This window comes from Fukomys damarensis, unplaced genomic scaffold (genome assembly GCF_012274545.1).
Source record: "Fukomys damarensis isolate Sample0158 unplaced genomic scaffold, DMR_v1.0_HiC HiC_scaffold_37, whole genome shotgun sequence".
Classification (NCBI taxonomy): domain Eukaryota; kingdom Metazoa; phylum Chordata; class Mammalia; order Rodentia; family Bathyergidae; genus Fukomys; species Fukomys damarensis.
Genome location: NW_022900949.1, coordinates 32330718 through 32344842, shown reverse-complemented (window position 1 = coordinate 32344842; position 14125 = coordinate 32330718). Strand labels below are relative to the sequence as shown.

The 14125-nt window shown below is 46.4% G+C and overlaps 1 protein-coding gene across 3 annotated transcripts in view; it reads right to left on the bottom strand.

Moving 5' to 3' along the window:
- The window catches only part of Chchd6 (coiled-coil-helix-coiled-coil-helix domain containing 6), a 242474-nt gene that overhangs the window by 210530 nt on the left and 17819 nt on the right, over positions 1–14125 (bottom strand). For all 3 annotated transcript variants that reach the window (XM_010636346.3, XM_010636348.3, XM_010636347.3), the window contains exons 2-4: positions 9845–9956; positions 6083–6152; positions 3966–4110 (exon numbers count right to left, since the gene is read on the bottom strand). In XM_010636346.3, coding sequence (XP_010634648.1) covers positions 3966–4110; positions 6083–6152; positions 9845–9956 — 327 coding nt within the window. The remainder of the gene's footprint in view (positions 1–3965; positions 4111–6082; positions 6153–9844; positions 9957–14125) is intronic.

Below are 14125 nucleotides of genomic sequence, written 5' to 3'. Positions count from 1 at the left end.
TTTACTAGTGTCTGATGGTCAGCAGGACAGCAACTGCTCCTTCCCTGTCTCTGCCGAGAAACCCCTCCCTGAAGCTCCAGTCAACCTTCCTGAATGCCATCGCACACTCACACCTGAGCTGACCTCTCGGCCCCACCCTGGCACCCTTGCATTCCTCTCTGCTCCAGCCCATCGCCAATCCCCTCCCAACACCAGGCCTCTGCTCCTGGGCACCCTTCACCTGCAAACTCTCCTCTCCCTCTTCTGCGCAGGATGAACTTGCCTCGCCCTTCCAGAACCAGCTCACATGTAACCTCTTCCCAGAGGCCTTTCTCATCATCCTACCAAGAGGAGTCAGATGGTTCCCTCAGATGGTGCTCTAGTATCTTTCTGTCCCTCTAGTATACTTTCAACATTGTATTGTCCCTTCTGAGAATGCTGAACTCTCCTAGCGAATACATCTGTTTGAGATTAGCTATAGCTTATAAGTTCTCATTTATTAGGAAACTAACTAAACCAGGGCCCAACACATAATAGGCACACAGAGAAAAATATATATATAATAGAAGGATTGCACACCAAAATGGAAAAGAAATGAAGGTTTCTGCTCTCTATCAGGTGTACTGCAATCTCACATACCTAATAATACATGTCAGGGAAGCAACAGGCAAGGTCATAAATCTTATTCTCCCCCAAAGTAAAGACTCTGCCAGGCCTGTGTTACTCCATCCATCGAGTAGATAAAGCTCCACTTGTAAGAAGACTCAGATCCACCAACTGTTTGTTCTTTATTTTTATGCAGAGTGTTTGATTTGGACTCCAGACCTCCTCTGCCAATTTAGAGGGAAGCACAGCTACCAAGGGCTCCAGTGACACCCACAGCCTCCATCCAGAGCAGGACAGGGGGCTGGACCGGTCTGCAATGGACAGGAAATGGACAAACACACATAGAAGAGTTCACACGGCTATGCTAGATGGGAAATGTTATCATTTGTCATCAGAAGTAGGTTAGAAAAATTATTACCTTTCCTTGTCATTAGTTTTATTAACTTTTTCCAGTAATGAGCTGAATCATTCACTCATGCAGAAGAGGATTAAAAAATCAATATTGTAAAAGTCAGAGGCAAACAGAGAGGGCAGGAGATCACATTAAATGTCAAATGGCACTGAGTCCAGTCAAAAGCAAGTCCTTCGGATGAGGCTCTAGGTTGGGAGTGTGGGGCTCAGGGACACTGCACCCAAGGAGGCCCAAGGAACAGCAGGCAGCCAGCTCATCCTGCTAACAAGCACACCACACTGCCTTGGGGCTGCCCCGCCCCAGTGTGGGGCCCACACCTCCAATACCAGGCCCTCTGCACCCAGCCCAGCAGTCTGCCAACTCACTGCCACCTTCAATCTTTGCATGTGGAAGACTTGGATGAGAAAATACTTTGTTCAGGTTCTTCTCTTCATCTTTCTCCTCTTATTTAAGTCTTCCAAAGTACAGTTTTGGAATTATCTCCACTAAAGCACTTGCCAACCATACCATCCCAATCCAAAGGGAGCTGCTTCCTTTAAAAGTGATGGCAATAGCATCCACCCACCATTTCAGTTGGCTGCCTGGTGTTGCTGTCAATTTATAGAACAGCACCTGGCTTCCATTCTACTCTTGCCTACCCCTCAAATCATCTGCTGCAGCACCTCCTGTACGACATGCTTCTGTCATGGCTCCACACATCAGAAACCAACCCCAGTGAACTTCAGCAAAGCAGAGGGACAGGCAGTGATCAGCAGGTGACACAATCCTCCAAAAGGCTGGTGCCCTAGGCAAAATCCTCGGCAGCCTGGGGCACACAACAGTGTCAGCATGCAAGCCTGAGCGCCACCTGAACTGCAGTGAGGAACTCCAGCCAGGTCTCCTGGCCTCCTCTAGACTCACTTAGAACTCGAAGTCCCAGGGGCAGGGGTTTCCCTGACTGAGCTTAGGACCTGTAGCCACATTTTCCATACAGGAAGCTAGGTGTCAGGATTACAATCCCACCAAGGATATGCTCCACAGGAAACAGGAAGGCTCCCAAAAGGAATCTAGAGCACCAATTGCAAGGAGAAATAGATGCAGAACAGTCAAAAATTGGGAATGCCGGGCCAAGGATTTAGCTCAGAGGTTCTACCACCTGCCTTACAAGCGCAAGGACCTAACTTTGATCCCTGGTACCAAAACAAACAACAAAAAAATTGGGAATGCCCACAAAAGTTAAGTATTTCCAAACTGAAAGAAGTAACTTGCTTCACTGCTCCCTAGAAACTCTGGCTCAGAGAAGGGCATTATCTACCGCAAAATCTGGGAGGAAATCAAGTACAAATATACTTTATTCTAAAGTCACCCTTCATTTAAAAAAACCCAAAAACAGGCCGGGGATTTAGCTCAGTGGTTCGGTGGCCTGCCTTGCAAGCACAAGGACCCGAGTTTGATCCCCGGTACCAAAAAAGGAAAAAAAAAAAAAAAAGCTACACACCTGTGCCAAGAGTTATCTAAGTTCTTCCCTACTTTACCAGCAGAAGAGAAGTTCTTTCCCCAGGGACAGTCCAGGCAGTGCAGCCCAACCTTTTCCTTTGCAATTGGAGGAAAGGGAAGCTGTGAATTCCCCTTCACTGTAATTAACACTTCCCAGGTGAGAATGAAGAGCTGGCACAGCTGTAGGCTGTGACTTTCCATCTCTCAATGACTGTCCCAGGTGACTTCCTGCTCTGTCTAAACTGATTAACCCTTCCTCTCCAGGACAAGACCCCTCTGCACATGGCTATCAGACTGCCGGCCTCAGAGATGAACTGCAAGAACTATACGGCCATGTTGTCCTGTCATTACAGCCACTGATTCCTGCGGGATCCACAGGGATGCAAAAGTCAGAGGGCACCACTCCCAATTCAGGAGCCTCTACCACATCACAGTCACCATGGGCTGTTCTGTGAGCTCTCTAGGCATCCAAAGCCTACAATCTGGCTTCAGACCATGTTCTTCTCACCCAGTGTCCTGTGCCCTGTGACAGACCAGCTGCCTCGTCCAGCTGGGAAGGCCACACAGCTTCCAGGGCTGAGGTCGAATGCCACCTCTGACCACCAGCACCTTACCCGACTTCCTTAATTCCCAAATCACTGCATCTTTACTGCCATTTAACATGCACGTAACCAATTTGGACTTTTTAAAGTTCTTGGCTTAAATGTATCTTCCCCACTATAGTGAAAATTTCCTGAGGGTCGAGCTTATTTGTACTTCCCAGAGGGCCCAGTTAAACCAGCACGCCCTATACACCCACTGTATGCTTTGAACATCTGTGTAATCATCGAATTAGTAAGTAGAGGCCTGCACCCAACCAGCAGACCTGCCATCCCATCCCCAGAGGTGATCTCATGCGGCTTCTCCTCCCTTCTGTGGGCACTGGGCTGCACACCCAGTGCAGGGCACAAAGCCCATGTCCTGAGATGCAGCCAATAGCCATTCCTTCTACCTGCCCTGTGAGCCCTAACTCCATCTGGCTGTCCATCTTAAAAGTGTGCCTAGAAAAGCATCCTGGGTACAGTCCGTGGAGCCCTTGACACTCGCTGTACCAAGGACTGGTTCAACCACGGCACTTCATGCAATTCTCTCAAGGGCTCTGGTTAAGAGGTCCTTGCAGGTGGAGACATGTGGGCTGACACAGTGTCTCCTCTTCTGCAGCTGAGGATGTGACCATGAGGTCCCTATGGCCATCACTGCAGGGTCAGTCAGCCTGAGTACAGATGATACACTGGGGATAGCAGAGAGGAAGGAGGCACACAGGGTCCCTGCAGATGCGGATGTCAGAGCCAGGGGTGTGTCTGGATATCTCATGTTAGGAAATATCTCTCCATTTCAGCAGAAAGAATCCTGACTAATGGCCTCCAATCAATGACATGTATTAATCACAGTAGCAGCTGAGGAATCTGACTGGCTGCACACAGACCCAGCATCCAGGAAGATATGCACTCACCAGCCGAGCTGACTGCTGCTTTTCCTGGTCAGTGCTGCCCTCCACCGCAGGCGGGGCCGCTGTCAAGTGCTTGGCAGCTGCCTCTCTTTCCCGCTTCACCACCTGGAACAGCTCATCCTGGACTATGGCCTGCTCCTGTCTAAACCTAGGCCAGAAGAGAGGGGAGAGGCAGATGCAGAAGGCACAACTGGCAGAATATCAGCAGGAAAAATGGTGTGTTTGTGTTCGCTTCAGCTGGCCCAGCAGGGCTAGGATTTGTGGACCGATGGAACTCTGAGGCCAGCCAGGAAAGGAAAGCCCAGACCCCTCGGAGTTCAGACATCAGGAACAGCTCCCAATGCCAGGATAGGGTGACTCAGAACAGGACAGGGCAGGAGAGCTGGCCACCACGTAAGGAATTAGGCAGCCAGGTGCCCAATGAGAGCCTCAGGACCGGGTGGGCTGAATCCCAAGTGAGTCCCTCCTTCAAATGAGAGAGGCAGGATGAGGAGCCCCAACTTCTCCTTGGCACCATGTGAGAGAAAGCCCAAGGTTTCAGTGGTCTTTTGCTTTGAACACTTAACTGTATGTTCCTACCCTATGACCTACTCTGGGCATTCTGCCTACAAAAATAATCCTATACAGAGAAAACTAATTTTTTGTGCTAAGATGCTCTTAGATATTATTTATTATAGTTTAAAAACACAAGCAACCAGGGCTGGGAGGTGTAGCTTAGCAGCACAGCGCCTATCTGGAAAGTGCAAAGCCCTGAGTTCAATTCCTGATACAAAACACACACACACACACACACACACACACACACACACACAAACACAAGAAACCTAAATGTACAAGGGTCAAGGTCAATGTAAACAAAATATAACATAATCATACCATGGTGTATTATACCATCAAGGAGAATACACTCTTTGACTTATTTATATGTTGAATCTAAAATGAGAACAAGTAAACAATATATTTAGCAATAAAATGCTTATAACTAGTGGAAAATATAATCTGAGTGAAAATAGAAAGATGTAAAATTACATATGGCTTGAAAACATAATCATGAACTAAGGGAAAGAAGGCACGTGAAAGAGACACGCCAAAATCTTAACCATGGTTAGACAGATACTGAGTCTAAGGGGATTTTTCTTGTTTTATATATTTTCTAGCACATATTACTTTAACATTTTTGAATTGTTGAACAGTAGTCCAAAAAGAGATGGAGGAAGAGTTCAAGTTGGTTCAGGTTACTCTCAGAGGGATCTCTTAGGAGTAGGGACAGTAAATTCTTAGGGTGTGGGTCTTAACCCAGCATGGGTTACTCACTCACTAGAGGGACAAAGTCCCCAATGAGGCAGAACCTGGGACATAAGTTACCTCTGTGGATCCTCTGACCTCAGAAGCCAGCTTCCCCATGGGCCCTGAGGAGGCCAGTGGGTACCAAGTGCAGCCAGCAGTCCCTGAGCGCTCTGCGAGCCAGGCACATGTTTCTGCACCTTATATGCACTGCCTTTTTAAATCATGACAACACCCAGTTAGAGATGCACCCTTCTTAGCTCTTCTTAGACAGGGTGACTTTCCCGGCTGACTAGTGGGTCACAGAACCTCGGTGTTGGTCTGTACCCAGGTTCCTCTGGGCCTTAAGCACTTTTCTACAAGTCCTAAGGGGACAGGAAGCAGGTCCCATTTCTTAGGTGTGGGCTAGCTCTCAGGATCCTGGCCTGGCTGACAGGAAGTCTCCAACATCCTGGAGACAGTCCATCGCTTAGAACTGGGAGGGCTCCACTTTCTTCATCTGTCTATAAACACATGCCTGTAGGTGCGTGCGTGGGTTAGCACACAGGAGTGCATGCACAAACACACCCCCATACACAAAGGCCAGCCACTTGCTGTTTAGTCCGAGCTTTTTAAAATGGATTTTTAAAAGCCCAGCTCCCCTGGGCCCCTGTTGGAATTTCTTCATCTTTAAACTAGGACCAGTGCCACCTATACCACTGGGCTGTACCTCAACACAAATGAGATGAAACACGAGAGACAAAACTCCCAGGGTGCAAGCAGGGAGTGCACCAGCAAAGAGGAATGAGGCGTCAGGTAGACAGAGCACAGCACCTGTGGCAGGTGCTCAGGCTCACCTCTTCAGGTCCTCCTTCACTCCCAAGGGCTGCCGGTTACCACTGGTCTCGGACCTGGGCAGTTTGGGTTCTGCAAAGGAAAAGGAAAAGGAATGCTGTCAGAAGGCAGGCTTGGTCACCCAGAAAAGGGCTCAGGAACACACCCCCACCTAGGAAGGTGCCCCTTCGGAACAGTGCCCCCACAAACAGACATGTCCCCCACAGAAAAGCGTGCCCCATAGATAGACCAATGAGCCCTGGCAGACAGAAGAGGGACCGGTCCTTGATTCGAGCAGCCTGCTGACCCCACAGCTCCTCTTAGGCCCCAGCGGACAAGATCTCTCTGCACCAGGTGCTAACAGCACAGGGCTTCCAGCCACTTTATGCAGTGTTTCAAATCCATCACTACTCATTCAGTCATGATTTGGAATCTAGGTCACATCCTAAAGGCCAGATGTGGCTGGCGGAAGCCAGGGCTCTGCTCCACGAGAACAGCCTCCTAGGTCTAGATTTTGGCATAGGGGCAGGAGAGGACAGAAGGCTCCTTAAGTTTTGCTTCCTTTAGTACCACTGTAGTTTGAGATTTAATTACTATTCTAAGGGTATTAAGAGATAGGGCTTTGGGGGGTAACTAAGATAGGATGAGGTCACCAGGCTGGGGCCCATAATGGCATCCATGGATTTAAGGAGAGGAAGAGAGACCTGAGCTTGCATGCTTGCTCTGTCTCACCATATGATATTCTATGCTACCAGAGTCCTCACCAGCAAGGAAACGCCCAACAAGTGTGGCTCACCAAGCAGACTGGGTTCCCAGCCTCCAGAACTGTAAGAAACTTCTCTTCGTGAACTGGTTAAGCTTGAGGTGTTCAGCTATCAGCTACAGTAACAGAAAACTAACCCAATATCCTGTTCTACTGATTGCCAATCCTGCATGTGACATAACCCCATATTAAGCTATTATACTACAACCTGTATCATTTTAGTATCATTAGGTTGTTACAGGCCGTCATGAATTTGGCGATTTCCAAGCAAATCAGCTCTGATCTCTCTACCACATGGTGCCGCTGAATGTTGTTGTTCTCCCTTCCCCCCAGCTACCACCCTTCCACACACTGTCAGCCAAAGCTCGGCACCTCTCCGTGGCTTTCTGATGTTGTCTCTCTCCATCGCTGGTTTCTGCTGCCATAGCGGCCAGAACTGCACACAAGCAGCAGACAGAAGTAGAAGGCTCTTCTAGGAAGGACTGAGCCTTCACTTTTCCACCCCAGCTGTTAAGGTGCCCAGCCGGGAGGTACTTTCAAGACAGGTCAGCCCATGACTCACTCTGGCTCGCATGGGGACAGCCAGGCACGGCTCCGGCCTGGTGAGGACACACCTCACATGCTCCACAGGAACATCCCAGGCTCTCCATGGAGACTGCAAAGTGAACGGACTGTTGCTGGGGTCTTATTTTGACATTAACGCTCCTCATTCTTCATTTCCAACAGCTTCATTGAGGTGCAATTTACGGTACTTATTTTTGCTTTTGATATAGTTTTCATATTTTACAACTATAAAAATAATACACCTACCCACTGTTAAGAATGCGGCATGAATCTACATTTCTCCCTTGCTTGTAGGATTCGGCCAGCTTCCTTGTTCCCTTGACAACTACTGACTTAATATGTATGTATTCAATTATTAGCAAAGTCAAAAGTCTCGTCATATAAATATCAGACAATTTGTGCACATTTTCTATTGTGTTCTCTTAAGGACCTCCTCATATATTAAGATTACTAGTACTTTGTCAAATGTTATCATTCCTCCTTTATCATCCATTCCTCGGGTTTTTTTTTTTCATTGTCTCTAATTTCAGATAGTCAATTTTCTAGTTTTGTTCTTTAATTTAAGGTTTCCTTACTTGATGTGATGCTTAGAAAAGCCATTTTTATTTTTATGGTTTCAATTCTTACACTTACATCTTTTATTTCCTCTGGCACTTATCTAGGGCTATGGTGTGAGATGAGGATTTAATTTTAACTTCTTTTTCTAACCTTGTTCCATCACTAAAATAAATGCAAAAAACTGGTTTTAAGAGTTAAACATATCTCCGCTTAAGGCAGTCCACTTATCTTAAATCTTCTTCAGAATTCAGAAACTCAAAACTCACACTCATCACTTCAACTACAAAATATTTCACTACAACTAAAAGCAAACAATGAACAAACCATTATTTTTCCTTTTTTTACAATGCTCAAACCAAAAAGCAAGCAAATGCTTCTTTCATTCCAGAGCTGAAGCTGACATGTCACGTACATGGCAGTTTTTGTTTTATTTTTGTTGTTGTTGTTGTTTTATCAATTTCTCCTCACTGGTGAATCTATTACACATCAGGTCATGTTAGATCCTCTTCAACCCCTCTCGTCTCCCAGCTACAGGTGGATCATGGAAATTAAAATTTTTGGTAAAGTACAGAGGCATCTTATGGGACTTTCTCGAATCTCACTCAGCCCCCTCAAATAGACAGGGTGAGTCCAATCCAGGCAGGACCAGCGCGGCTGCATGTGGGAGCCCCAAGAATCCCTCAAGAGACAGGGTGTCAGAACTCCTGGCTGATGCCTCCAGGCCTTGAGGATGAAGCCAGAGCTCTCTGGGCATCGTGCTGACAAAACACCCCAATGTCTGCCTGTCCTTTCTACTTTGTATTCCAAGACAACAAACTACTTCTAGGTCACCAAATAGGCCAGGCCACTCCACACTTCTGGGCCTCTGCCCCTAAGTCCACCTATAACCCTATCTAAATCCAGGACCCCTCCTAGAACAACAAGCCTGCTCTGTGCCATCCTGGACCTCGGGCAAGGCAGTCCTCTAGTGCTGTGACACTAGATGTGCTCTCAGGGAACATATCTGGGCCTTAACTAGGACCCTGTGTGCCCCGAGGGTGGGGTCCCAACCAGCTGCGGCTGTGTCTGTGGAAGCACTGGTGAGTAGGACACGGCCCCACCTTGCAAACTCCTATGACCAAAGAGTAGGGACAGGGCAGATCAGTAGAACTGACACTGGGTGAGGCCATGCACATGATTACACAGCAGTGAATGGCGTCCACTGTGACACTGTCCATCCCCTGTCCTGTCATGGCTTCTCCAGACAGTCCATTTCCATTAAAAAAAAAAAATCAAGTTTCAGGTGACAGGCCCAGATTCTGATGAGCAGCATTTACTGACTAAAATAGCAGGTGTTCTGAGAACTTCTTTTATTTTGCAATATCTTAATTTCTTGTACCTTACAGTCTCTTTTCTTACAACTTTCTGGATAGGTATGCCACTGTAGCCATTTGGGGAAAGGCACAAACTTCTTCATTTGTGGGGGGACAAGCTGGTAGGCAACAGTGTAGGACCACCTCTGCAGCTGGCAGGGAAGAGGAACTCCTAGAGCCCCAACTGGAAGCCCCAGGGAGAACGCCCCAGGGTTAGGTTAGAGTCACTGAGGCTGGGAATGGCTTTGTGTCTCTTAGAATCTATAAAGCACCTTCTCATCTGAGTTGTCAGAGCATATCCTTCTGCCTCATTTTTTCCATGTAGAGAAACCAAAACAGTGAGGGAAAATAGTCTGTTCTGTGGCCAGATACAGTGCAGCCATCATTGCCCCAACCGCATCTATCAGGCAAAAAGGCCACGCTCTTGGGAAAGCACAAGCAGACAGGACTCACTAATGTCACCCAAGTGGCCATGTCAGCAGTCAGACGTCGTCACATGTCCCTCCCTTTCCCTGTTCCCCATCCCCAGGTCGCTCTGCCCGCTGTACCTTTCTGAGGAGCTGTGGAGCCACAGTCCAGAGCAGCAGGTGGAGGGGCTGGCTGCTGGCCTTCTGCAGGAGCTCTGGAATCCTTCATGCGTTGGACCACATTCTCAGACAGCTACAGGGAGGATTGAGGAATTGGAAAAGATGGGTGGGACAAAGTTATATCACAGAAACTGCTAGCAATTAAGACTTCCCGAACATATTTTCCTCAAGACCAACTCTGATAATCTAATTCTATGCAAAAACCATCCATGGTGCCCAGGGCCTCCCAGAGCAATGCCCAGCCTGCTGGCTGCATACCCCCAGCTCTTCAGCTGCACTTCCCACCACACCTCCACATGCCCTACACTCAAAGACACCTGAGTTCTCCCTTCTTGTCACCTCTGAAGCCACACGTTGCCCCTCTGAGCCAGAATGAGCCCTTGCCTCCCACCCCATCTATCTCCATCAGCCTAAGTCACACTTCCATGAAGGGTAATATCGCAACAGCACCTGAGTGAAGAAGCATCATTCACCACAACCTTTAGGCCCACTGTAATGCGGGTGTCTCCTCAGTGGCACTGTACCTCCTGCCAGCCAGCCAGTGTACACCATAATGGCCAGGGTCGCATCTCCCTCGCCTCTGTACATCCTCCAGTGCCACAAAGAGCAGATAATCAAAATACTTCTTGATTCATTTCACCTTAGTTCCCCTAATGAAGTCTGGATAACCAAAATGTTCATTCATTTCGGAGGAAGTGAAATAGGCATAAGGGTGTCATAAAACAGTTTACTGAGATGAAATAGCAAGCTAGGGATGAATCGAGAATAAAAGCCCTTAAGAGTTCACTTCAGTAAATATTTATTAAGCGCCTAATATGTGCAAGGCATCATAAAGCACAGTGGAGGGGAAGACATTAAACATGACTTTAAGACAAAAGATATGATCAGCAATTCTACCTCCACATGTCTGACTGAGAAAAACACTCCCCAGTGTACACAGAGGCATGTATAAGGAGGCTCACTGTAGTACTGGTGCAAACAGACAAAACCCGGAAAACATAAATATCCAACAACAGGGCCCTGGTTACAGAAATCTTAGCATATACCCTCTAAAGTCTGGAGCCATTAGAAAGAATGAGGTAAGACATGTACACACAGTCAGGAAGGATGGACAGGAAGGGTGTGTTAAGTCACAGAGTTTTTGTACATCTCCATTGTGTAAAAAGATAGACAGGGCTATTAAAATGCAGGTGAACATCACTCTGGGTGCGTGTGAATAACATATGTCCACTCTGACCAACAATGTGCATCTGAACCGTCATGCGTGTGCACATGGATCTGCCCAGAGAGGAATCTACAGAGGCACTGACCAGTGCACTCACAGGGTTCAGCTCCACAATGGGGTGGGAAAAGCAGAGGCAGGACTCTCCCGCTGGACCCTGTGGGTCTAATTCCATTTCTGTGTGTGTGTGTGTGTGTGTGTGTGTGTGTGTGTGTGCATGTGTATCTTCATTTTTTACCACAAATGTTTAATTTAGTAACTGAAGACTGTAATAATGATTGAGTCCCTCTTGTATATATACAGCATGTACACAAACTCAATAGCTAGGGAATGACACAGAACAAGACTGAACAAACACATCAATGGGAGGGAACACTGACTCCAGCAGAGATGCCCCTACGGTTTGGACAGGGCTCACACATTGGAAGCGTGGTCCTTGGATAATAAGGTAGACAGGTGATGGGACCTTCAGGAAGTGGGCCAGGGAGAGACTGTTACTGTCCCCCTCCACTCTGGCTTGTGATCGGCTGATGTGATTGCTCCCTCTCTTATGTGCTCTTGCTTGCCACTGTGATCCCACCCACCATGAAGCTCTGTAGCTAAGGGGCCCTCACCAGAGACAGAATCACATCCACTGGACCTTCAGCCTCCAGGCTATGAACCAAGTAAATCTTTTTTCTAAGTACCCAGCATCAAGTATTTCATTAGAGTAACAAAATAGCACAGGGACCAAGACAATTCAATCAGGGAAATAGATGGTGTGGTAACAACATAATATCCCCATACCAAATAATAAAGCTGGACCCCTACCTTACACCATATACAAACTAATTCAAAAAAGATCAATGACTTAGGTGTAAGAGCTAAAACAATAAAAATTCTTAGAAGAAAACATAGGGCTAAATCTTAATGACTTTGTGTTGGCAAAAGTACAAGCAACCAAAGGGGGGAAAAATGGATTCATTAGACTTCATCAAAGTAAAGCTTTGTTTATCAAAAGACACAACCAAGCCAGACATAGTAGCACATGCTTGTAATTCTGCCTACTCATTAAGCTGAAGCAGAAGGGTCAAAACTTCACAGCCAGCCTGGGCAACTTAGCAAGACCCTGTCTTAAAATTTCGAAAATCAAGAAAGGGCCCAGTGACAGAACGCTAGTCTATCAAGTGTGAACCCCTGGTTCAATCACCAGTACCACAAAAACAAAACTAAGGAAAATCACAATCAAGCAACTGAAAAGACAACTCCCAGAATGGGACAAAATATACATAAACCATTTAGCTGATAAGGAATGTGTATTTGAAAATAGGCAAAGAATTCGCACAAGCCATGATCAAAAGAAAAATAATCCCATTAAAAAACTGGTGCTATGGCTTGCTAAGTTGCTTCACAGGTCCACATGTGAAAAGCTTGGTCTCCAGGACGGCACTACTGGGAGACACCAGCACTCGAGGTCCTTGGTGGTCCTCAGGTGCTTGAGGGGGATGTGGGACCTCTCTTCTCCTCTCTTCGCTACCTGGTTCACAAGGACAACAATTTGCTTTGTCACTTGTTCCTGCTTGATGTGCCCCTTGCCATTGGCTCAAAACAATAATGCCAATCAACCACGAAGTGAAATCTCCAAAATGGAGCCAAAATAAACATTTTCTCTTCATAAATTAATTATCTCAGGCGTTTCATTATGTGAAAGGATCTGATCAGAAATTTCTCCAAAGATACAGAAATGGCCAAAATAGCACATAAAAAGATGCTTGACATCATCAGTTATTAGAGAAAAACAACATTCATCTACAGTGAGACACTGCTTTAAAACCACTAAGATAGTCACAATCAAAAAGTCAAACAATGAGGGTTGGCAAGGCTGCAGAGAAATCAGAACCTTCATACACTGCTGGTGGAGATGTAAAAAAATACAGCCACTCCAGTAAACATCCTGGAAGTTTTTCAAAGGTTAAACAGAGAGTTACTATATAATCCAGCAATTCTATTCCTAGGTGTACCCTGCAAAGAAATGAAAACATGCCCACACAAAAATGTGTACACTTGTATTCAGATCATGATACTGGGCAAAAGTGGACAACCCAAATACTTATCAACTAATGAATGGATAAGTAAAGTGAAGTATATCTATAAAATGCAACATTATTCAGTCATTAAAAGGAATGAAAAAAAAAAAAAAACAACATGGATGAACCTTGCAAATATTTCCTCTTGTGATCTTACAGTAGAGCTTTTTCAGAGGTTGCTGAATCTAGTGTGTGACTGATTCATGGTGCAATGCTAGGCCTGAGAGCACTAGAATTAAGGGTATAAGTGCTACCCACTACTATGTAGTCTGAATAAGAGAAAAGGGGCAGGAAGACACAATTAAGGTCCCTTGTTGCTTTTGCTACTATGAACTGTTTCTCCTCTGCCACAACCCTCTGTCATGTGCCACCCTGCCTTGGAGACAACTGATTATGGACTGAAATCTCTATAAACTATGAGCTAAAAAAACCCTTCTCCTTTAACTTGGGTGTCAGGTATTATGTCTCAGCAATGAGAGAAAAGTAACTAACGCACTAAGTGAAAATCGTCATATACAAAAGGCTATATCCTACAGGGTATACTTACCCAATATGTGCAGATTCTGTAAATCTCTATACACAGAAAATACAATCATAGTTGCCTTGGGCTTAGGTGGTGTACAGTCAGCTTCCCCATTGCTGAGACACAATTCCCAACACCTGAAACTTAAAGGAGAGGTATATTTTGGCTCATGGTTTCAGTGGATTCAGTCGACTGCCAGCTGGCTCCTAGACAGAAAGGGTATTTTGAAAGGATGTGGTAGAGGAAAGCTGCTCACGTCATGGCAGGCAAGAAGCAGAGGGAGAGGGGAGAAGCCAAAGACCAGAAGACACCTTCCTCCCGGTCTCCCCAGAGATCTGCCTCTCTGACCAGGTCTCATCTCTGAACAGGAAACTTTTAGGGGACATTTTAGGTTCAAACCACAATGGGGGATAGAGAGACTGGGGGTAGAT